Source organism: Limanda limanda, chromosome 17 (genome assembly GCF_963576545.1).
Source record: "Limanda limanda chromosome 17, fLimLim1.1, whole genome shotgun sequence".
In the NCBI taxonomy this organism is placed as follows: domain Eukaryota; kingdom Metazoa; phylum Chordata; class Actinopteri; order Pleuronectiformes; family Pleuronectidae; genus Limanda; species Limanda limanda.
This window is the reverse complement of record NC_083652.1, coordinates 93,248-119,551: the sequence shown is the minus strand read 5'-3', so window position 1 is coordinate 119,551 and position 26,304 is coordinate 93,248. Positions and strand designations below refer to the sequence as shown.

The 26,304-nt window shown below is 40.2% G+C and overlaps 1 protein-coding gene across 1 annotated transcript; it reads left to right on the top strand.

Moving 5' to 3' along the window:
* Positions 1-1,789: 1,789 nt before the first annotated feature.
* snrnp70 (small nuclear ribonucleoprotein 70 (U1)) lies at positions 1,790-24,259 on the top strand. The gene is made up of 10 exons (XM_061089338.1): positions 1,790-1,971; positions 5,242-5,395; positions 5,480-5,542; positions 11,178-11,232; positions 14,295-14,359; positions 14,450-14,512; positions 15,735-15,816; positions 22,172-22,273; positions 22,790-22,889; positions 22,972-24,259. The coding sequence occupies exons 2-10, from the start codon at positions 5,249-5,251 to the stop codon at positions 23,699-23,701; spliced, it is 1,407 nt and encodes a 468-aa protein (XP_060945321.1). The 5' UTR covers positions 1,790-1,971; positions 5,242-5,248; the 3' UTR covers positions 23,702-24,259.
* Positions 24,260-26,304: the final 2,045 nt, after the last annotated feature.

The following is a 26,304-nucleotide window of genomic DNA, read 5'->3' as shown; positions in this document are numbered from 1 at the left end:
AAAGCACTTTACTCTACAGTTTAGTGCCATTGACACACATGGCACACACTTGTTATGGCGGCAGAATAGTTATTAGTTAATGATCTGTAAAGTCAGAATCTGTGACTCTGTTCAATTTGACAGTCAACATTAATGTAATGTACAACTACCGCTTGTACTGTCTATTCCACAGAGAATCAAAACAAGCCAAATTGCACTGTGGTCTGGCAGATACAGCGTGCGCACCAGAAACTTTCTTGTATTTCTCGTTCTTATGTATGGCCATTTTCAGGGCATCCTATGAAAAAAACATAGTGCTGGCAGTAGCAGCTCCACTGTAGAAACGCAGCCGTCCCGCTGTCAGTGTGAAAAACAGAACCACGGCATGCAGCAGAAGCGTGGCACAGCCAATCTGCGGAGCAACCACAGTCAGAAGTATTCCTTTATACAAAAGTATGACTTTACTCTTAACAACGAAAGAACCTGATGAGTTTCAAGATTGATGTTCTGCTCTCAGAGATCAAGATAAGAAAGTTGTTTTTGTCAGTGAAACTAAAAGAAAGACGAAAGCAGTGCTGCTAATGTTGTGTCACTGTGCACTTTCGCTGAAATAACCAAGAAATGGTTTGATATGAAAGAGGCTTAAAAAACATCTCACCACACTTACTGTTTCTCTCTCTCTCTTACTTATATTGATGAAAAAATATGTTCAATAATAAATAATGCTGCACTGGCATGTTTTCTGCGGGTGTTTAGTTCGCTTTGTTCATTGTAATATTATACAATATGCAGCAGGCAAAAATAAACTGGCATGTATAGAAGAACTTTCCATCAGCAGTGTGAATGCACTTCCACCATCTGCTATGGCACAAGTGTGCAAAGGAAACTCGTTGTGCAATCAGTTATGTCTGTGGGTTAATGAGGTCTTATGAATTAGAGAGTTTAGTAACACCAATTGCCTGCATAAAATAGTGAATATGAGTTAAACAGATTAATTTCAAAATAATTTCGAAGTGTAACTCATATATTTATCTGTAACGTAACAAACTATACTATGAAAAACTTGTTTTGAATGTCAGTGGATTATTTTCACGAGACTCCTGCAACAGGTCAGAACCACTTGTAAATTCTGGTCATATGTGTTGTATAACTTAAGGAAATTATGTCTTCTCTGATCCTAAATATAGCAAAAACAAGTCATATTCAACATTTTGAATGACATTTATCAAACCAGTAATTTCCTACATTAAATAAATATTTGGAATAACAACTCGTATCAGTTCTGTTAAGGAGGCCCCTGAGACTGTGGAACATTGTTATCTTCCAGTGTGATTCCATAAAAGCATTTTGGTCTTCATTTCAGGGATGGCTCTAACCTAAAATATAGATACCTCCTCTGAATATAGTGGGAGTAAGTGTAAGGTATGAAGGAAAAAAAATTGGATTCCAAAAAAAAAAGTAACCTGATTGTACTAGGTAAACACTTTATTCACAGTAGAAAATATCACAAAGTCGATCTCGATATCATTGGATGAAAGAATGAACAAATGACATTTGCAAACTCTCTTCAATACATGACAGTTACTTGCTGATCGAGTAACGCTACTCAGTTAATTTATTTTATTAATTTGTTTTACTTTTGCTCTACTTTAGTTGATGTTTTTTGTTTTGTTAACTTTAACACTGTATCAAAACCAGTTTACACATTGAAACGTTGATATATTTTTTAAAAAGTGTGTCGGCTGTGGTTTACTTTACGACAACGGTAATCCCTATACGGCAACCCGCCATTTTACTCCAGGACAACAGCAGTCGTTCATACTCCTCAAAACTAATGTGCGGCCTTCCTGAGTGTGCTTGCACTAGTTGACCGTTTCTACTCGTTATTAGCCATATCTTAACCGCGTGTTGGTCGAGGAGACCTGCATACAGCGTGAGCTTGTTAGTACGGTCCATGGTGTGACATTTGTCCAGCATCGGAGGAGAGAGAAGGTAAGAGTCACAATCGAGGCTCATTGTTAGCATAGTTAGCCAAATGGCTGTTGAAGAGCACTTCACGAGTGCACATTTAAGAGACCAGAGTGAGTCTGATTGTCTATCTGATACAGACTATTTATCGCAAGCATGGTGATTTAAGTGTATAAATGTGCTGTTTGGCTGTTTAAAGGGGTCCGCAGCGGCCACGTGGTAGCACTGCTGGGGTGGACAAACATTTGCACATGAATATATCCTTCCGTTGCTAGTTTTGGCCCATCGTGTACTAGAATGCGGTCAAGCCAGCCGTTGTTTGTCTCTACGTTGTCAAACAGCCGTGCTCATGTACATTTGGAGTGCACCCGACGCCGTATTCAGTCCATTATGGTACACGATTAAGCGTCTTAGAGCAGCTGACGAGAGCGGTAATTTTTTGTACTGTCTGAAGACGAGAGTTACAGTATCATTATACACCCTCCTGAAAAGAGCATCTGATATATTTACCATCCCCAAACATTAACACAATTTAAATGAATACATTTATTAAGTTATGATTGAGTCGGATTGAGCGCGAGAATGAGGCAGCGATTACCGATTTTTTTTTTTACCATATAGCGTTGAGTAGAGTTATAATGCATACTATGAAAGTAAGATTATATTCACATGAACGTTAACATGTTAACAGTATCTCAAACACACTAAACGTGAGCAGTCATTTCATATAGATACATTTTAACTTAGACGTCCCACACCTGCAACTAAACATTTTTAGTATGATAGTATCTCCCCTGATAGTACCTTTCTTCAATAAGAAATGTTTTTTTTTTTTTTTTTTTTTTTTACTCATATACATCTTAAACTAATTGTATATATAATGAAGTACTTTCACTGTGTCTTGGAGTATTTACTGCCAAAGCTCTATCTATTAATCTAAATTCAGCCTGTTTTTCTAACTTTGATGTGGGATAAAAACAAATTGTTAGTTAATGAGCATTATACCTTTCACACAGTGCTTCTTAAACTAGTCCATGTGATGTGTAGTGTTGGAGTAATCCACTGCCAACAAATATTTTTGCAACAGGAACATCTTTAGTATGGATACAATGATTACCACTTGAATAGTACACTGGTAATCTTCTCGACGGATACTTGTAGTGTAAATCTTTAATTACCAGAAATACTGGTATGAATTGGTTGATACTGTCCAACATCTACTAAAGTTCAAACGACTCCAAGATGCAAGCAGAGCATTTTCTTTGTGCTGTAAATACATTGCAAAATGAGTGGCAAGCAGGATGGGGCTGTAACGGCATGATAACTGTTAGTAATCTCTGTCCATTGCTGAACAGAGATTTCTAACTGATATTTTGGGGGTATTTCTGCCCCAACTCGGACATTTGGGGTTTGTCATCTGCGGAAGTTTTATTGATAAAATATATATTATGTTAATATACAACGTGTTGTAATTACTATAGTTTGTATATTAACAATGTTTTAACATTTGCAAAATTTTAACTATACCACAATATTACTGATGACTAATAATCGTTATACTGAATTTTGACACTGAATCTCTGATTTAACACTACCTGTACAAATACAATGTACAATGAAGTACTTCAAAGTTGGAGTAATCCGCCGTATTATTAGCATTCTTCAAACCTTGATGTGGGATAAAAACCATATCTTTCAAAAAACAATTGGGAAATCAGTGGCCATAATGGTGTGCATCTTGACTAGCTACTAATGATTCAGAAGTCAACGATTCGATGCACAATAATGCATCTCGATCTATTTTAATGTATTACATCCACGATTTTCTATAATACTGCACATGGCTTCATTTCTTTCATCAGTCAGACAAATATGAACTCAAGCAGCGGCGCTTACCATTTTACAGTGATGGTCTGTAGTGAAAACCCTGTACATACACTATTTGTCACCACTATCCAACAAACATCTGTCAGAGTGCCTGTGTGTGAGGCTGAAAGACCGGCGCATGGTTCTGCGTTTTCAGGGACACGCATGTGCAAGAGCCCCTTGCATGCTTTCGTACCCCTTCTTGCGGGCGGCGGCAAATTTGTAATGATACGAAAAAGCTACGCAAGCCTCACGCAGCCCGCAAGGCTGTGATTGGTCTGCTAACTACATCCTTTCCGGAGTCTCACATTCCCGGTTTCATGCCCCATAATACCGGCAGAAACCAAGGAAGATTCAGCAGCTCCATCTCCATCAACTGTCTGTGGGTTGCCATCGTTAGGATTGCCCTCTCTGCCATCGTTCACTGTGTGTGTGGACACCAAGACTGGGAGGAGGTAAATAAAGAGTCAACGACTGCCACACACAAAGAAGGTGTCACTAAGGTCGTCTTCAGCAAAAAAACGTTACTCCACCTAGTGCTCTGGCGGTGAATTGCTTTGCAGCACACGCAACCTTTGGAAAACAATAAATTTAAACAAGACCATCGATACCACTGCGTAAAAAGCCGCAGCCGCTGTTGCAGAACCATGCGCCGGCCTTTAGTCGCACTCTGGTTGGTTTGGAGCCCTGTAACCTTTCTGGACACTTTCGTTGGTAATTTCTTAACTAGGGCTGGGTATTGGCCACTGATTTCCCAAATAGATTCACAAGATTTTGATTCGATCTCCCATTCAATATTGAAGTAACTGTGACCAAATCTTCAGAAGTTATAAAACAGAGGAATAGAAAAACATTACTCCATACTGCTCGTGTGGTGTCATCCAAGTGTCCACAAGCCCTGATGTTCCTGTTTGAAAAATGAATGTTAACACGACCTTTCATTTCGAGTTGAATATGAATGTCAGGGCTTGCTAACAACACACAAATAATTTAATTAGTTATTACGTCTGAAGCTTTGGTCACCAGTTACTTAAATTGTATTGGATTCTGCTCTAACACTATTCACCCCTTAGACTTCTGAAGTGTTTTGGGTTCTCAAATATTTAACCCACCCCTGCATCAGCATAGTGGTGAGTAGATAATGAGAAATTTCTTGGTGATCTATCCCTTTAATGTGTTCTCTTGTAGGTACTTGGCAGTGTATTACTCAAACTCTACACAGTTAAACTACTTCATAGTACTTGTACAAGTAGTTTAAGATGTACCTATTTAATATATGTAAGGTTCATAAACTACATATGGAAGATGTAGAAGTGATTTTTATTCAAGGTATGACTATGAGACAAAAACGGCTTGCTTGACTTCAATTGTACTTGTAGCAGTCTGCAGCGTATATGATGCTATTGACACACGTTACTGCTAAATCAGGTGAAAGATGACTCAGTTTCTTCCGCCAAACCTGCTGGCTCTCTTTGCCCCTCGGGATCCAATTCCCTTTCTGCCTCAACTGGAGAAGTTGCCTCACGAGAAACATCACAACCAGCCTTACAGTGGCATTGCTCCATTCATCAGGCACTTCGAGGTGAACATTTAATCCTCTGCAATATTCTGATTGTGTGCCAGCCTTCCTCTGTGCAACAACTGTTTATCTTCCCTTTGTGATTAGGACCCGAGAGATGCTCCTCCACCAACAAGGGCAGAGACCCGTGACGAGCGGCTGGAGAGAAAGGTGAGATTTGTGATAAATGGTCTCTATTTATATGGCGCTTTTCTAGTATTGATAACTACTCAATAGAGCTTTACAGTAAAGTTTTCCATTCACACAAATATTCGTACAATGCATCTGTGTGTAGCACTTTACTCTATGAGAAGGGGATTTGTGGTTCAGTATCTTGCCCAAGGACACTTTGGCATTCAGGTTAGGGGACGATTGCTCTAACTCCTGGACACATAGACTATTTATGTGTCTCTCTAGGGCCATTGACTAGGGTCTGCCTCTTGGACTGTGTACCCTGTGCTGTATTTAGCCATTTTCAGACATGAACTCTGAAGAATATCTGAACATTTGGTCTTAACCTTCTCCAGAATTTGGCTTTCCGGGGGAAACCATGCAGCAGGAGATTACTGTGGTTCAGTTGTCAAAGATAAAGGTTACAGGTATCTTTTGTTCAAATAAAGTATGTAGAAATATGTACAAATAAACTCCAGTGGTTGCACAGATGGAAGATGAAAATGAAACGCATTCAGATCATTGACAGGTTTTTCCTGTCAGTGAATCATTGTCGGAAGAAGAGAATATGGAGAAGAGAAAGAGAATTGATGGAGCGACGTGGCTCCGTCAAATCACGCTCTGCCTCCTCTGATTAAATTCTACTGTGGAAACCTCTAATGATCACATTTGTCCCGGTGTAACAGGCCATAGTATACCCCCAGGCCAGACTATATCCAGGGTTAAGGGGCCTAGGCTAGATTATACCCTGAGTATATTATGGCCTAGGCCAATTTATACCCCTCAGGCCAGATTATACCCCCATGATATCAGTAGTGTTGAATGATATACACAAGAATTACTTAATTTTTCAACATTTTATTGGGGGTTCAGCTTTGTCAGGTAAATTAAGGGAGAAGGCTAACTAACTTAAATCTTAAAACTCTAAAACATAGACTTTTATTACTTGAACCAGAGAAACTGATAACATCAAAACATCCACAAAGTTCAAAACACTTCTCAGTAGTGTTTACACATTTAAATAAAAGCACATTCCCAAAACATAACGCAATTGTAACATAGTATAATAAAAGTCATAACGTCCTTAAACCTCAACTTCTAAGACTAGCAAGTCCTCGCTAAAATATAAATGTTCTGAGTTAAAGACTGATAACAACATCAAAATGATCATGCTTGTTTTCAAGATAAAGTGCATGTTCTGTTGATGACTGCAGATTGGAGCTTGCGGGATAGGTCAACCAATCCATGGAGTCACCGACTTTTGTGTGGATGGCGATGTCATTTGATAGCACAATACAACTACTATGCCTACCTGACCTTAGAGCTAAATCAACCACATATCCATCATTTATAATTTTGCCTTGGACAGTTTATCCCCTGGGGTATACTCTGGCCTGGAGGGGTATAGTATAGGCTGTTTTACACCCGGGGTATAGTTTTGGCCTAAGCCCGGGTTTAATTTGGGCGGGGGTTAATTTGGCCTGTTACACCGGGTCAGATTCATCAGTATGAGCAGTTGATTATATAAAATAATTATGAATCTCTCTCTCTCGCTGGCTACATTTTGTAGTTGATTTGTTTGTTGCCATATTATTAACACGATCATCACGTAATGATCGATTCAATTATGAGTTAAATCTTTCTTCTGACCAGCGCATTCATCAGCCGCTCCATCGCTCTTTTCCTCTCTCTCACACACATACTCACGAATCAACAGTGTGATCCGGCACATGTATAAACGGCGGGGAGCACTCCGCTTGTTTGGACGCAGTCGGCGCGGCACACAGCAAGAATGATGGAGACACAGAGGACACTATAACCAGTGCTGCTTCAGGACAGACGCTCGTTAAAAGTCCAGTTGTCCTGTGTCAGTCTCTGTCGGAGCCTGCTTCCTCCTCAATACCCCTCTGACCTGCGATCACTTTATATTTTAACAAACACCATCACTGATCCCAATTTATAAGGACACATATAGGACTGAGGTTTACTTTGTGTTGGTACGAATGAATTTAGAGTTCATGAGACATGTTTAAACCCGCTACACAACATGAGACATACATAGACGTGCACGGTCAGGATATCAGGGTTAAAGTTGCAATCCAGAGTCGTATCCAATGTCATCGATTAATAACTAAAAACGCGAGGCCACTGAACTTTTTAACATTTCATACAAACCACTACAGTAAAAAGTGTATATAATGTACACAGATTTAATTTATTTTATTTTATTCTACTGCCTTTTATATTTCTTTATTCTCTTGTCTATATCATACTGACCTGCCTGCTGCTTCTGTAACAACTGAATTTCCCCGTTGTGGTTCAATAAAGTTTTGTCTTATCTTTAATAGCCACTACTGCACTGAGGCGCATTAGTCTGCTGGTCAACAGGTGACTCTGCACTGATCTTTATAAAAAACAACTGAATTGTTATATATGTTCCTGGATAAACAGGGTGTCGCTTCTTCTGCAACAAAGAAGTTAAAACACAGCACTTCATTATGATCTGCAAAAGGAAACATCTGTCTGCAGCAGTTTGTGCATATGTGTGTGCTAGTCTCTGTCCCTCTTCACACACAAACTGATAATCCTGTGATGATGTTGGATCACATCTCTGGATAGTTTTGATCCATTTAACTGATGTCCTGTCTATATGATACGTCTCTTGTTGTGTAGTAGGTTTAAACATGCGTCTAAAACGAATTAAACAAACACAAAGAAAACGTCAGTCCTGTACGTGTCCTATTAACTTGTGATCAGTGTTGGTGTTTATTAGGGATGGGGGGACAAATCGATTCGGTTACAAATCGCGATTCTTGTGAATGACTATTTTAAATCGCCATGCTGCCTCAAAAATCGATTTTTTTTTTGTTTTCTTTTAAACTTATTTATTGGTCTATACGGGGGGGATATATGGGGGGGGGGTGGGGGAAGTTGACCAGCTCTACATTTCTTAATCTGTTAGTTTGTGTGCAGTTGACTGGGGCTATTCAATAATAGGGCACATTCTTTTTTTATTTTCTCTATTGGCTGCCCGGCAGTCATTTAGTTAATGTTAATATTTGAAATAAAACTTGTAAAGCTCTACGTGAATTTGACTGTGTTGTATTTGTACTATGATTCAACCTTTTTAATGAGCGCTGGACCGCTGAATAATTACTAAACAGTTTTTATCAATACACCCCCTGGCGTGTTCTGAACATGGTTCACAGCTGAACAGACGGAAAATGATCTTTCAGCACAGTTTCTATGTTTATCTATCCAATAAGTCACAATCATTGTTTGCAAAACTTCCTGTATAATACCCTTTTTAAAATATATACATTTATGTTTATTGAATCCATTCATTTGTTTTTAAGAGTTTTATTTTTAAATACTTGCAGTAGTGGAAGGTGTATGGCTTCGTACTGTACAGTACTGGTATTTGTTTGAGTACATAGGACTAGGGTTGAAAAAACCCTGGAATATTCAAAGTTGGAAACTTTCCATGGGAATTATCGGGAATAAACTGGAAATGTGGGTAATTTATACAAGCTGTATTTACCTCGTCATATACAGACATAAATATAAACATTTAGTTTTGTCATAGGATGATTTGAGCCCTGATGAAACTGTGGGCACTTGACTATATGCATCTTTGTACACTCTTAACATAGGTCTTTGCACAGTATTTGCAAATGTACACAGCCTTTCCTTCTACATTAGCTGGGGTGAAATGTCTCCACACATGAGAGTGCACGTGGCATTGTTCTGTAGAATAAGATGAGAAATAAGCTTGTAAAAAAACACTAATGCACTAATGTAATGCAAAGATTTAAATAGTTAGCTAAACAATTGGAATCGTCTGTAAAAAATATTTTACAATTGATGGATAAATGAATAGAAATAGGCTAGATGAACAGATGAACAATCCTCAATCAGCATGCTAATATATTTTCCCCAGTAATATCATCGAAACTTACCTGACTAGTCCTGCACACTACAGCAGGCCTCACTAGCCCTGCTGTAGAGTGAAGGATGCTGGGAATTATCTGTGCATGTGATGGAGAAATGCACAGTGGAGGGTTGAAATTCAACGTGCAGCGTGTGCTGCATTCCATACATCTTTAAAATAGAGTTTTGAAAGATGTTTTTATTGCTCAGTGTTTAATTTGCTGATTTTTTTTCAAAATTCCCTAAATTCCCGAGCTTAACTTCCCATGGAAAGTTTCCGGAAATTTTCCGCCCCTTTGCAACTAGGGATGCACCGATCCGGTATCGGTACCGATATTGAAGAAATTTCTAGATTGGGTATCGGTGACAATGGGCCAATCCATATCAGCGGATCTATTCAGTGTAATTCTATGCTGTGCGCTGTGAGTGACGTCATACAAGCAACACGCCATGTTTACAAAATGCAGCGAGCGAAAGGATCAGCTCCCCCGTGTCACTTATGAGTTTAACAGCACGGGGGGGGTCCGGTGGCGTTTTTTCTCATTTTCTTGGGACCGCAGGGTGGTGTCCGCCGGAGGGGCCCCCAGCGGGCGACGTAGCTGAGGTGATCCCCGAGAAGGGCCCGACACGCGTCCAGAGTCGCCGCCGCTGCCGACCGCCGTACCCGGTCCCCTCCGACAGCCCGCCTTCCGCAACGGCGACGACTCTGGACGCGTGTCGGCCCTTCTCGGGGATCACCTCAGCTACGTCGCCCGCTGGGGGAACCCCCCGGTCCGGGGGGCCCCCTCCGGTCGCGCGGGGGGGCCCCTCCGGCGGTGCGCCTCGGCTGGCGCCTAGCAGCTGACTCAGAACTGGTGCGGACCAGGGGAATCCGACTGTTTAATAAGTATCGTATCGGATTGGTGTCGGCCGATACTAAACCTCAGATATCGGTATCGGAGGTGAAAAAAGCGGATCGGTGCATCCCTATTTGCAACCCTACATAGGACTTCTTTTAAACAAGGAAATACTGTAGTCTCTCTTACTCTCACACACATCCACTCACACGTGTGGTAATTTACAAGGTAAACCTTGTGTAAGAACATAGTGCTTGCAGTAGCAGCTCCTCTGCAGAACTGAAGCTAAACCACAGCCGGTGTGAACAACTGACAACCGCGACCCACAGCGCAGATGTTCTGCAGAGTTGATGTTCCACCGCCGCTGTGTCCCGGTTTCAATGACTGGGTAATGCGATAGCTTTCTAGCTTCATTATACCATGCATCACTATGCAAAACGTAGGGTCGGTGTTACATGGGCATTATTCATTAAGTAATTGCGGTTTTGTGCTTTATCTGCTTCATCATTTCATTTCATTAGGGATGCTCAATATAAAGTTGTTCTTTTGGGTGTTCCATCTTTTTAACTCTAAAAAGTAGAAGCTGAGCAAAGTAATGTGCTGTGTACAGCTCTACAATGAAACAATGACGTAGAACACCATGTCAGAGAGGATGTTAAGATACATGTGTTCATGATGAAATTGGTGGGACACCAAAGTGTAGGTAATTAATGGGCAACTTAAATGTTTACATAAAATAACAAGGGACAACATTTTAAAGGTCATCCGTAACAGTAGAGGATAGAGTGTCTGAAATGGGGCCTAAGAAAGGTGCATCTGATAATGAAAATGTTGAAGCTTTAATTCATGCAAATCTTTTGTTTTTGCAGAGGCGAGAGAAAATTGAGAGAAGGCAAGCAGTGGTGGAGACAGAACTCAAGCTTTGTAAGTTGTCACTGTAATTTACAGTACATCCCTTTTTCATTGTGTAAAGTCTTGTAGAAGAAATCTTTTTAGGTTTATTTCTCTATTTTCTCTATGCACCCAGAGCAAGTTCCTGCTTTTCTATATAACCTCAGGCAATGTGTTGAGACAGACTCTACAGATACTTAAGTAAAACTCTGGTTCTACTTTCCCATGAAGATTAACTTTTTAAGCCTTTTACACTTAAATGTGAAAACAATTTACTAATGTTTAGGGGATTGGGTAGTGAACACATGCGCCTCATGCAAGAGATGTTTGTACCAACCGATTTTTCCCATTCATCAATTTTCTCACATTGAGTTTTCTTACAGGTATTAACAGAATTTACTAGTGGTCCAGACCTGTCGTTGCAGTCACAAGAAATTTGCATGCTTGATCCAGTTCATGCTTTTCCTAATGATTATATATTTCATTACTTTGAATCAAATATAATACTTAATTTATTTATGTATCCTTTAAATGTTGCAGTGTCCAGGGGAGATGCTGTAAATAATTCAGGTGGCATGTGAGATGGCTGGCAGGACTTGACTGTCACCATGATAGCTGTAGTGGCCGACTTACTCCGTTCCATATTAACAAAGGCCACTTATATTAAGTCTGCAGAGTGTTTGTAAAGTCTGACTTGTGTCCAACAAATAGACCTTGCTTTGTTGTTAAAAACCAATGTCACACATGCCACTTCCAGGAGGCAGGTAAATCTTGAAAAGAGTTTATTTTCCAGCTCCAGCACAATTAACAGACGCACCTTATATAGATCTTTTACCGAATTGGCGATGCTGTCTTCACGTTTTCACAATGTCAAAAACTCATTGCGATCCACTCCTGAGACTTCACACTCACAATGATGTTTATGTGGTCAATAACAACAGCTCGCATGTGCAATGAACTGCATTATGGCAGCCTCAACTATTGCAACCAACAAGCCGCAAACAGCGCCCAAAACAGAATATAATTAAATTAGGGCTGTCAAAAGATTAAAAAAAATTAACTAATTAATCTCACATTTTGAAATTCATTAATCGTTGATCGATTGATCGCGATTAAAAGTTTGTTTTTCTTCTAAAGACTAAATCTAATGAATTAACAAGAAATCACTTCAGACAGCCTGTATTTTATTTTTTCAAAGAGACTCAGGCCTATAACACCTACCTATAAAGTGGCAGCCATGTCGTTAAATATCATGTATGATAAATTGTGTAAAAAAAAATATTTAAAAACAACAGCTGAAAATATTCCCAATGTCCTTGGAAAAAATTACACTGCTTCTTTCTTCAGTGAAACATCCAGATTAGTAAAAGGTAAAAAAAAAAGGTGTATTTGAGACACCATTACGAATACTTGTTCTCCACATAGGCTTGAGTGAAGAATACGTAGTTTACCCTCCACACCCGACATTGAGCGGAGCAAACTGCGGAGAAGTTCTTGAAGATGGATGACATTAAATTAATAATTGAAGTGGAGAAGTAGTACAGTGAGCTGTACGATCCTCGGCCGTGTTGTTTAAAGACAACATTAAAAAGGACAAATGCTGGGACACCGTTGCAGTTAATGGCAAATATCAGCTGTATGTGTGATCATGGAGAGGAATCGCAGGATGACCGCCGCGGAGTTCAGCGTGTCCGGTGTGCAGCCTGGCCCCGGCGTGCTAGGGATCTACGCGACGCTTATGCGCCCGGTGTGCAGCCGGCGTAGGACTACACAAACGAACATGCGCACAAACACACACACACAGTTCGAGGAAGATTAAAAAAATGCACATGAGAGGACGGAAAGAGTGGAGTTGCCTGTGTGACGGTCTCTGTGCTGCGTTCTTCATTCACTTCACTTGACTCAGGCTTAGTGAAACAGTTTAACTTTATTTTCTGTAACATATAAAGGGACACAGTCACAGTTATCTACAAAAGAAAAGTTGCATATTACTAAACCAGTTTCATACACTAAAATAACCATTAGAAACTAACTAAAACACTAACAGACAGAGCGACACAACTCACTCAGACCAGGGGACACTGCTTCTGAGATAATAAAGGGTGCGCTCCTACACTATTCCCCAGAAGTTCCTGCTATGGGCCTTCAAAGTAAGACAGACACGGCAAAATAAAATAAATGTAGTTCAGCCAGCGCTGAGCCAGGGTGGCAGCGAGCGGACCCTTGTTTCGCTGGATCCGTTTGATCATCTCCAAGGCAGAATTCCACCGGGTGGCAACATCTTGAACTAGCAACTCTTGTTGCTCTTGCTCCTGCTGTCCTTGTGCAGTTTGCTGTGCTTTCATTCAGACGGGACTAATCATTTGAAGGGCGACGCTGGCAGCTTGCTCAAGGAGCTGAATTTTCTTCCGCACACCGGATGTAAACAAAGCTGCGTTAACTGCGTTAAAATATTTTATCGCATTAATCTAGGTCACAATAATCTCATAGATTAACGCTTTAACTTTGACAGCCCTAAATTAAATACAAGTAATATACAGTGTGAAGCTGTGAGTATGTCAGAAATGTACATATTTGCCAAAAATTCCCAAACCCCTTTCAAATTAAAAGAATTCCAGCATTTTACTTTCTACTAGCATTGTGCACTCAAATTCCCACAGGTGGCATTCTTAATTTTTCTGCATGTCATTTACTTTCTGGAGATGGAAGCATTGGTTGAATCTAACGTGGCATTTTCAAACAAACTCGCCATATGCATAAATGTGGACAAATTTAGGAAAATAATACAAACATGTTCTTGCATAAAGCCGATTGTATTGTAAATAAGCCTGCACAGGACTACCTAATTTGTTTTCGCCTCCTGTTGTCACAATGACACCTTTACTAACTGTTTCACGACTTGCCTAGACGTAAAGATATAAATTCTTAAATCAATGTGAATCATCATACAGAATTGTTCTGCCTTTCTGTGATCTTCTGTCTCCGTTGAGCAGTGAATTAATCCAATCATGCCACAGAATTGGACCCGAATGAATTTTTAATCTTTCGGTCACGTGATTAAGACTAATCCTGATGTGTTATTTGCATTATATCAGGGGACCCACATAATGACCCTAATGCACAAGGGGATGCCTTCAAGACTTTGTTTGTTGCACGAGTGGTGAGTATGTTCAAATCACACATACATTTTTGGGATTCAGCAAATGTGATCATTTATTTATGTTACTCTGTCATTTTGTCTTTTTTGTAGAACTACGATACCACAGAGTCCAAGCTTCGACGTGAGTTTGAGGTATATGGCCCCGTCAAACGGGTAAGTTTAGCTGCTGTTTTTCACATTTTTGAAACGATTGTACAAATTACACTTAAGCTGAAACCTGATGGAATCCTGTACAGTAAAAGGCACTGATCCCAAAAATTAAGGGAACACTTGAATCACACACAGGATGTCAATGAAACCCTTCAAGGTTGGATTCAAAATCACCTAAATCAAAGTGAAAATTGAAAATCGCAGGCTGATCCAACTTTTGAATTTTCATCATGCCAACTCATACGCTTTAGCATGCAATCTCAACGACACCTGTGCATGCTCCTGACCAGTAGCCGAAGGGTTCATCTCAATCAGATGAATCGTGGGGGGCAAGTGACGGCCAGGAACTGCCTACATACTCTTTCCACATTAGGCAGGGTATTGTCCTGCCCCAGAAGGGGACCCAAGGCCCATTTTACCAGCTCTGGTACTGTCAAGATCTGACATTAGACCTGATGATTTCATCCCATTACCGAACAGCAGTCAGGGTGCTGTTGATGAGCACAGTGAGGTCGGTGCTACACTCTAAGGAAATGCGTCCCCTGAGCATAATTGACATACTGCCAAACTGGTTATCCTGGATGACGTCCAGTGGCAGTTGCAGCGCTTCCTCCTACTTGCACCAGTTCACTGCTGGGTTGTTGCCTTTCTTCTGCCCTGTCCAGCTCTTTTTGTGTAATGGCCTGTGTCTCCTCCATGTTCTTGAGACTGTGCTGGGAAACAAAGAAAATGCGGTGGCACGCATTGATGTGTCACTCTACAGGAGCTGGATGATCTGTGCAACCTGAGTATGTCATGCTACCAGACGTAAGAACGGCGCTACCAATGTCAGAAACTAGATTCAAAACAATCAGGTAGGATAAGGAAAGAAAACATTATCTGTGGCAACTGCCTGCAAAACCAATCCCCTTTTGGGGTTTGCCCTGCTGTTACCTCTCCAGTCCATCTCTTGTCACTTTGCACCAAAGCAGCTGATATTTCCTAGATTTACAATTTGCTCCCCCAGAAGTTTATTGGCTTGGTTTTATACTGTGACAATAAGTGTCCCCTTAATTTTTTGGAGCAGTGTATATGTAGCAAATCTCAGTGACGAAACGTATGATTCGTACACCATGATTGTTTGTATGAATTTTTGATCCTAACATTTTTATTGTGGCAAGTCTAATATATTTATTTATTGGGGTGTGGTAGGTTTGTGTATAATGTCTCCATCTGCTTCTTCCAGATTTACATTGTCTACAACAAGAGGACAGGGAAACCTCGCGGCTATGCATTCATTGAGTATGAGCATGAACGAGACATGCACTGTGAGTACCAAAGTGGAACACTGAACCAAAACCATTAATCACATGTTGACGAGGACTGATCTCTGTAACCTGCAGGGTGGTTCTTCAGGTGAACCCTCTATACCAAACCTTTGTTGTACATCCATTTTATTGTAATGATATGGGGGTGGCAGGTTTCAACACCTTGGGAAGGTGACTATTATAGATAATCATAGAATTGATAAGTTGTCATCAAAGGAGTCAGAGCACTTGCTACAGATGTATATGCTACGGTTTGCATGTTGAAAACGCCTTGTCGTGTGATGTGTGTTTGTATTTGATGCTTGTCATCAGCCAACTAATAGTCTGGCAGAGGAAGGTAATTTCTTGATTCAGTGGGGCACCATTGGAAAAGTGGGAGAACTAAGAGGTAGAAGTGTGTTTCCTCGGTGACCCTGACCCATCATTGTCTGTCAAGGGGCACATTGTCATAACAGTTAGATGTTGTAGCTCTGTGGAGGAGCAGTTCTCCTGGTTGGACTTTAACGGTAAGCAAATGGTCAGACTGGTCACTGAGTATTGAATGGGGTTTCAGACGTATGTGACAACGATTTTATGGAAACCCATTATTTGTATAACTTGGTTTTGAGCTTGTTTGTCTTAATTGGTGGTCCTCAACCCTGGTCATGGTGAGAATGGTTCATCTTCACCGCACTAGTGAGATATTTTAATCTGGTGGCGATGCCACAGTGAATAATGTCGCAATACTGTCATTTGACAAGTATATGGTGCATCCAACACAGTGACACCATTTTGGGTTATTGGTGCGATTTGCTCTTCACGACCAGAGTTGCTGAATCACAGCTATGCTGTCACAGCAGGGGTGAACTGCGGGGGGATGTGGGGCTAAACAGTATATTAACTGTGTGTTGTTCTCATTGCCACTGCAGCCGCCGTCTGTGATGGCTATTGGCCAGAGCTGGCTGGCAGATGATGATGGTTATGATACATCTACACCCTACTACCACAGCTCAGTATATGGTTGGTATAATGGGTTTGTATGATGGGTAAGATTTCTTTCCACCCTCCATCTCCTTTATAGGGAAGAATGAGCGATGTTCAATGGGTAAAGCATCTTTGCAAACCCTATAGAGCTTTCAGTGCTATGAATGCTAATTGGATGTTAGGCTTTGACCATTGAACGCACCCATGACCACTAGTGAATTATTTGTTGCCAAATGATTCTGCCTTTTGTGTTAAAGCCACCTCAGGTTATCGAAAGCTTTTATAATAGTTAGTAACTAGCTGTATGGAAGCACTAATGGTCATCGAGCAAGAAAGAGAAATGTTGAAACGCAGCTGTTAGTCCCATTTTCTTGTGGAGTTAGATTAATGCAGTGACTGAATTTCTAGGAGCTTCTCATCCAGTGTTCAGTCTTATTTGGTATGTAGGAAATTATGCATTCTCGTGTAAATAAAGGTCTTAAGAAAAGGCATTTATACATAGAATTCCACAAGTCATATTTTTGCAGACATAACAGCAATTTCTGATTTTTTTATTTTTTTTTAAATGGTTAACATGCATTTGCTCCGTGTCACTTATTGTCAGCTGGTAGATTTGGAAAACAACCTCCACGATATACATTTCCGTAGTGCCAGATAGGGCTGCAATAACTTGAACCTATAAAAATAGTTGCCTACTTATTTCATTATCGATTTACTCTTTATAAAAATAGTTGTCTACTGATTTCATTGTCGATTTAATCGCATATAAAAAATGGTTGTCTACTGATTTCATAATCAATTAGTTGGGCAAACGTCACTAAAGATGCAATGGAGACGAGTCATCAAGTGTTGGAACACTTTACGATAGAGACCTTAAAGGTGTTAAGCTGATCGTGCATGGCACAGCAGCACATCAACACTTTCGATCACATAAAGATAAACAATGTAGGCGCCTTCCTTCTCTCAATGTACTGGCAAATCCAAAACACATTTTATATAGGGATAGTTCACCTGAAAAATGAAAATTCACTATGTACTCACCACTATGCCAATGGAGGGATGAGTCTACAAAACACTTTTGCAGTCTCAGGGTGAAAGAGTGTTGCAGCAAAAATCCAATACAATTGAAATTACTGGTGACTCAGACGTAATATAAACAGGCAAGTGTGGTGTCATCCAAGTGTCAACAAGCCATGACATTCATACCACATAGTGGTGAGTAGATGGAGTGCCGTGTGAAATCAGCTTTGCACATTTTGCAGTTAACATTTTTTTTTGAAGGCTTTAATGTTAAGTGTTCCCACACTTTTGAAGACTGTTTCTTCGCCAGCTCAAAGAGATGGCAGCTGTCTGTAGCAACAACGTAATTTAGACAAGTTGTACCGTCATTGTGACTATTAAGATGTCTACAATCTAATTCTGACTACTAATAAATCAAGTGCAGGATGTCTGCAATACCATTTTGATGAGGTCAAACTGTATTTAAGTATTTTGAATCTAGGTGATATATTATACCTTAAAATATTGGAGAGAAACCCAACAGTTCAAAAAATTATGAATGCTTTGAGAAAATGCTATCTTAACTAATGAGGTTTGTGCTGGCTTTAATAGAAAAGGCAGATTAGGGGGGATTCTCTTGAATATCCTACCTCGTGGGCCATTAATACATGTATTCATTACATACCTTAAGGCAGATAGTTGATCAAGCCTTCATGAACAGATCAAAGGAATTTATTTAGTATCAACTGAAGACATGTTCTATAAATATATTTGGACATTGGCCACACTAAATTAGTTTGACAGCCCAATTCATATTCAAAACATATCATTGTAGGAACATGTCTACATTGAGTTCAGATAAAAACAAAGTATTTTGCTACTTTCTCATTAGCTGGTTGAGTAACTCCTCCCCCTACTTTTATGTTGGTCATCTTGGTAGGATTGTTGGGGGTTTGGTAAGGCCCCATCATTGGATAGGGAGTTGAAATCCTTAGTGAACACAGGAAGACTTCGGGTTCTGGTAAGGCCCCTAAAAGAGGTGTTGTGACAGTATGTGAATTTTGGTGCTGAAGGATTTTGCTCAAGCCCCACAACATGGGCAGGAACTGTCATGCTGCCCGTCATTGAGGGATTATGGTAAGACCATTAACAGTATAGTTAGTTATTGATGGGTTATGGTAAGGACCTCTTCTTGGACAGACAAGTTATCCCCTCAGTGATCATCACCACATCAGACCAGTCTAGCAGCCACCATGACCAGGCTGGATTTCGCCACATCCTTCGATCATGCAAGATGGATTGAAAGGCTGTTGTGTGGTATAATGGGTGTGGGGCAAAATGTACACAAAGTTGCAAGTATGCCAAATGCCTTGTTGATAAATGTTCTTCACTGTTAGATTCCATCCTTTTGTCCTCTATTGATGTTTCTCATTAACAGTTAAGCCGTTAACAAACTATGAATTTGAGTGTATATATGCGTGTGTGTGTGTATATGTATATATATATATATATGTATATATATATATGAGTGTTTGTCAATAGCCAATCCAACTGTAACGAATGGGTCAACGTGTCAAAGCAAATTATGCACAAAGCTCTACAAAGAAGCAATTGTACCAAACTCAATGTTTACAGACACAAAGTTTTTATGAGATGTGTAAAGAAAAACAGATCTTTATGAAACTATGGTGGCTCGCCACAGTCAAGGTTATTGGCCCAGTGTAAACTTTACGTTTACAATGGGACTGCAACAATCAACAATTTTGATAATTGATTTATCTCTTGATTACTTGAATTGTGTATTTATCTGATAAAAGCGAAGAAGGACCTTTTAAATAAAAGTTTATACAATGCTCTTTTTATCTGCATAACAGATATTGGTCAAAATTTAATTATTGATATGTACACTGGAATTAAAAATTGTATTTCAACGGAAATGTAGCTTCTCATGACAACCTAAAACATTGAGTAGAATAAGTTTGAATCTTACTAGTCAGAATGTAAGTTAAGATGTTAAAGATTTGAGCTTTTACTACTCAAAACAGTTACAGATATTGCTTTCCCTAGTTAAAATGATGCTATAGTTGTTACTAAAAAAAATCTTATCAGTCACAATAAAAGGGGCTAGTTAAAATAACCTAAGATTGCCTGTTAAACCTGGTTACACATGTTTTGGCACCTTGTCACCATCAAAAGACATTGTGGTTTAAAACAATTAAAACAGATTTATTGTTTACTCAGTAATTGGACGTAATCGCACATGCAAACTATTTATTAATCTGTGTCTGCTCCCTCTAAAATACCTAGCACTTGCTGTGCTTTTATTTAACAAAAGCAATGATCCTTATAATAACAATGCCTCTGCCCCTTTCTCCTCTGTATAGTTTGCAGTGTTTGCATCTGCCATTTTTCAAACAGTTTCTCCAGAGAAGAGAGAGCTGTCATTTGAACTCCGCAAGACATGGCATTGGCTGGCTTATTCCCCACCGCTTGAGTCTTTGCAACAGTGCTTGCTGTGCGTCATAACATACTGCACACCCAAATAATCAATGATGAAATTGGTTGCCAACTATTTAATAATCCATTATATCGATTTTAATCAAACAGTTGTTGCAGCCCTAGTTGAGATAAGATGACCTAAAACTATGGATTATACGTCAGGGAAATTCTTGTTATAGTAGCAGATCATCGAAATGAGATAGACAAGGTAAAAAAGAGGCAATATAATAAATATTTAATTAAAATACAGAATATGCACCTATTGCACTGCTCAAATAAATTAAGGGAATACTTAAATGGACTCATCAGGAACAGGCCCAGACATTGGATTGCATACATGCACGTGGTGGTCATACACAACTTAATTATTTGTTGTGATGGCAATTCACAAGTTGAATCAGCCTGTGATTTCAAATTTTTCACTTTGATTTCGGTGTGATTTTTAGTCCAGTTCTCAAGGGGTTCATAATTTTGCCGATCATTTAAAATTATAAATATATTTAGTGTTAAATGGATTACATAAATTATATCATTTAAGATTTTCAACATACATTTTTTGTTCATTAAGATCCTATTTGGGATTTAACTGTTGCCTTAATTTTTTTTGAGCAGCGTAAAAATGTATTTGTACGAATTTTAGGCTAGCAAACTATAATATGAATATAAAAAGTGATGCCGGTGTAACAGGCCATAGTATACCCCCAGTCCGGACTATACCTGGGGTTAAAGGGTTCTAGGCTAGATTATACCCCGGGTATATTATGACCTAGGCCAATTCAAGATATAGTGCATGTTCTGTTGATGACTGCGGATTGAAGCTTGCGGGATAGGTCAACCGATCCAGGGAGTCACCGACTTTTGTGTATTTAACATCCCCCGGGTATAGTTTGGCCTAGGACAGTTTATCCCTGGGGTTATTTTGGCCTGTATACACAAATTGGTGGAATTCATAATAATTGATACAATTGATATATGTTATACAGCTCACGTGCGAGAGGAACAACTTATGTGCAAAAATTCGTGTTTTGAGTAGTTGTGATGTAAAAAAAAACAAAAAAAGGGGACCGCATTTATTTAACATTTTGAGTGGAATTGAAGACTGACAGCAATAGGAAGGAAGGACCTGTGGAAGCGTTTCATCCTGCAATGTGGATGCTGCAGTTTTTTGCTGAAAGAGCTGATGTGCTATCGTCATTCATCATCCATTTGAAATGGTATATGTTAATCGGTTATTGATCAGTCAACAAGTGTTGCTATTGGTGAGGAAAAAAATAAACACTTATTTTCTTCTCAAAGGTTTCAAAAGATTGATGTTTCCACATCAGAAGAGATTACTGTCATACCATAGATTTTGGGTGAAAAGTCTTTACGGCTTATAGTGAAAAATTCATTTTTTTTGTCTGACTACTGACAAGCTTTTGTTGGCGCAGTCACTAATTCAAGAAACGCTAAAATTTTCATAGAAAATACATTTCCCCAGTAAAGAAGTGAAAAGTAGATTGTCAACTGTTCCAGAAGGGCTGGTTGGCTGTCCTAATCACCGTTAAACTTGAGATTAAGCATCCATCATAATATAAAGTGTCACTTGTTAATCTTTAAAACAATCTGGATTATATAAAATGGCTACAATGTAGACTTTACACCACCTCAGTAATGTACACATTGCCACTGTTATTTAAAGAATGAACAGTCAAGTTTGGTATTGGAAGTAACAGTTATTTGGGTGTAAGGAAGTATACTCCCATTATCCTTCAGCTTTTACCCAGAGAGCAGCCATCTCGGCCTCGCCTGCTCCTGGTCAGTATAATAATGCACTGTTGGTTTCCTTGGCCATATTGATGAAGTTATACTCTGGTCTCACATCTCTATTCCTTCTCCTATTCCTCTTCTCCAGCCGCCTACAAACATGCAGATGGAAAGAAGATTGATGGTAGAAGGGTGCTAGTGGACGTGGAACGAGGACGCACTGTCAAAGGATGGCAACCTCGCAGACTAGGTCAGCCCCCATTTTGATATTGCATCTTTGTCCTATCTAGTGATAGGTTTTTGTTAAATATAGTTACTTCAGAAAGCATTAGCACCCCTTCATGTTCTGTGCATTTAGTTATCTTGTCAATTTGAGAGCCCAATTCTTTGGCTTTACTGTAAATAACTGCCTTTTCCCTGCAAACTGGTTGATTTGAAATTTGTTAAATTTCTTGTTTGTATTTTTTTAATTGTTAAACATAGCTGTAGGCTCTTAGTTTTTTTCATGATTCTATCTGCCTCCGATGCTGAGAAAATAAATGTCTAGGTGACCTTGTAACAGTGTTGCATCTTTGGGACTGTCAGTCTTTGCCTTTGACATACAGTAATACTGGCTCTTGCTTGCCAAAATCCTCCTCCACTCCTTGTTCATCTGTCACCCACTGAGCTAGCATTATGCAAATGCTACACTTAAGCTTAGTGTTGAGAAAGGGTTAGTGGTTAGGGTTAGTGTATATAATTATGTTTTGCTTGTTTTCTTAATCAGGTGGTGGTTTGGGTGGCACTAGGAGAGGTGGAGCTGATGTCAACATAAAGCACTCTGGCCGAGATGATGCATCACGTTATGACGATCGCGCCATTGTGGGGTAAGTGCTTTAAGAGAACCTGTTTTGTATACAATTGTTTTCTGCTGTGTATAACAGTTTACTTTTTACGGACTTTTCATAGTGATCGGGACCGTGGAGATCGGCGGGAACGAAGCCGGGAGCGTGACAGGGAAAAGGATAGAGACCGTCGGAGATCTAGATCACGGGAACGCCGTCGTCGCACACGCTCTCGAGAGCGTGAAAGAGAGAGAGAAAGACCGACTGTGGGAGTAGAGGATGCTAGCAGTGGTAATCGGCGTCGAGAGCGAGAGAGGGAGCGTGGGGGGACAATGGTAGGAGACAGCCGAAGCAGGGAGAGGAGTCGAGAACGGAAGAGAAGGAGCAGGAGCCGGGATCGTAAGAGGGACAGGGAAAGAGGCAAGGGGCTGGATGGGGAGGAGGTCAGCCAGGGAGACGTTGCCCCTGATGGTGAGGAGCGGGTGCTGGAGGAACATGAAGGAGAAGTGGGTGAGGGCATGGAAGAGCGTAGAGACCGAGAAAGGGACAGAGACCGAAGGCGTAGCCACAGGGACAAAGAGAGGCGCAGGGGAGATCGAGACAGAGACAGGGAGCACAAAAGGGAGCGGGGTGAGAGAGATAAAGGGGATCGCAGGGAAGAACGACATGGATCTCTGCGCGATGGCATGGGCCCGCAGGATGACGTGGGCATTGAGGATGAGGGAGGAGCACCATCTCACATGGAGGACTACAGTCAGGATGGGATGATTGACCAGCAGTCAGTGCCATCTGCTGATGGCTATGGCTCCAGTGAGAATGGCTACAAGATGGAGGTACCAGGTGATGAATATTGAACTGGCCCCTCTCCCAGTAGACTACAACTCATAAATCAGTTTCCTACTATGTTTTAAATTGGCCCTCGATTTCTGCCAAGGATCAAAAAGCCTAAAAGAGGTCAGGGCTTCCTCAGTATCACACATTTAGCTAGCTGTCAAGAATCTGTTGAAATATTACATTTGATATTGTTGCACACAGTTCATGCATACCTGATTTGATGTCTCCAAAAGCTGCAGCTTTGTTGCATTGCCCAACTAATCGGCCACTAAATGTTATCATTTATTACTACAAATAATTTGAACTCAACATGATTTTTTTTCTCCCATAGTAAACTTTGAAATGATCTATTCATTTTGAGATGGGTAGATTGTTTTTTGTTTCCTTATTCATAAACCTGTTACATTGTATGATAAATTGGACACAGTTACCAGTTTCTGCTCAATGTATGTGAAGTTGAAGGAAATGTGACTTCTTTTTTGTTTGTTCTTACTGGAATATCCTGTCATGTATGTATGTTAGTTTTGCAGGGTAATTTTAATAAAGTTCTGATTGACAGCCTGAGTTGCTACATTACACATACATTTGTATTGCTTTTCACTACACCACTACAATACTTTCCGCCATTACATTAAAGGAAACCATTGCTTTACCATTCATTATGAATAAAAGACCACTACTCACAAATTGTTTTTATATAGCTTTGGTGTGAATTGTGTTGTAACAAATAAGCTTCAGTGCATTAAATTGTTTTTTTGGTGTTTATTGTGCGTTGGCACCAGCTGAAGTCCTGCGGGCACTCATGGGCTTAAAAAAAACAAAAGGTGAAGGAGCACATGAACAGAATCAATTTCGCTCGCTGAGTAGTTTTATGTGCTTGCATCAAGACTACAAATGGAATGGTGCGTTAATGTCAGAGTTGGCATGCAGAACGTTACAAGGCAAGCAGTTCTTCCACGTATTAGGAAATGTAATCCTTGCAGCACCTCAGTTGGACACAAGATAAGTCCTTATATTTCACATGTATGACATTGAAATGGCAAATGACTACCGGCAAATACTTTTCGCCTCATTTTTAAAATGCACTGCTCAAACAAATTAAGGAAACATTTGTCACAGTATATAACAAGTCGGTTAAACTTCCGGGATATCAATCGGTCCATTTAGGAAGCACAAGTGACTTAATCCAATTAACTTGCTTGAGTGCTGGTGCAAATGACAATGGGTGCAATGGAGAGGCAAAAGTATGACAACTCCCAAAAAGGGAATGGCTTTGCATGTGGTGGCCACAGACAAATGTTCTCTCCTTATCCTACCTGACTAATTCTGCTAGTGTCCTTTTCACCAAAATGAGGCAGTACTTGCAGGTTGCACAGGTTGTCCAGCTCCTCCAGGAGGGCACATCCATATGTGCGGTCACAAGAAGGTTAACTGTGCCTCCCAGCACAGTCTCGAGAGCATGGAGGGGATACCAGGAGACCAGTTGTTACACGAGGAGAGCTGGAAAGGGCCTGAGAAGGGCATCAACCCAGCAGCAGGACCTGTATGTGCTCCTTTGTGAGGAGGAACAGAAGGAGCACTGCCAAAGCCCTTCAAAATGACTACCAGCATGATACTAGTGTGCATTTTTCTGACCAAACTGTCAGAAATGGACTCCATGAGGGTCCAATATCCTGTAGTGCAGTGATTTTCAACCAGTGTGCCACGGCACACTAGTCTGCCGTGAGAGATTGTCTAATATCACCTAATTAACCATTGTCGAGTGTCTGTGCTGTAGTGAAGTGTGGCAGATAATGTAATACTCTTCTATTCCAGTGGGTGGCAGCTAATTGCCTGTAAAAAGACAATTGAGTTAGTGTCGCGCGTCACAGGTGACAGTGAGCTCGAGGCAATACAGCGAAAGCTATCTTTCATTCGAATTTACTTTCACCGGGGATGCGACGGCACCAACTCTGGTGTGCGGTGAGAAGCTATCCAATAGCGCCATGGTGCCAAGCCAGCTTAAACGCCATCTCCAAACGAAAATCCCGTCCGTTCAAAACAAGGCGATGGACTATTTTGTACGCTTACGTAAAAACAATCAAACAGGCAACTTTTTTTAGAAAAACCACAAAGGTAAACGACTGAGCCCTCAAATCTAACTACCTTGTTGCTGAACTCTTAGCTTAATCAAAAAAGTCCCACACTGTGGCAGAAACATTAATCCTGCCAGCTTATAAAGCCATTGTAAATGAGATGCTCGGCCTTGACGCGGTCAAAGACACTTAAACTAAATTTTAATCAGTTCATCCGTGAGTGCAAGTCGTTATTCTAAGTTGGAGGTGTACATTTTGCAGGTGTGTTGGATAGTGTTAGTGGTGTGTATGTAATAATTTTTGTTACCTTCTTAAGCCCTTGATCAGGATAAATTGCGTCTTTTGTGGGGTTAGTATACTTCATGGGGACCAAAACATAATTTTTGAGTACCTGGTAAAGGTTAGGGGTTCGATGTAAATTGTGATAAGTTTAAGGTTAGGTTGAGTTGAGGTTTTGGTTGGCTGTCCTAAATGAATGGAAGTCAATGTAGAGTCCTGTAATTGTAAATGTGCCACCTTGTGTCAGTAACAAACTTTACAAACCAGTG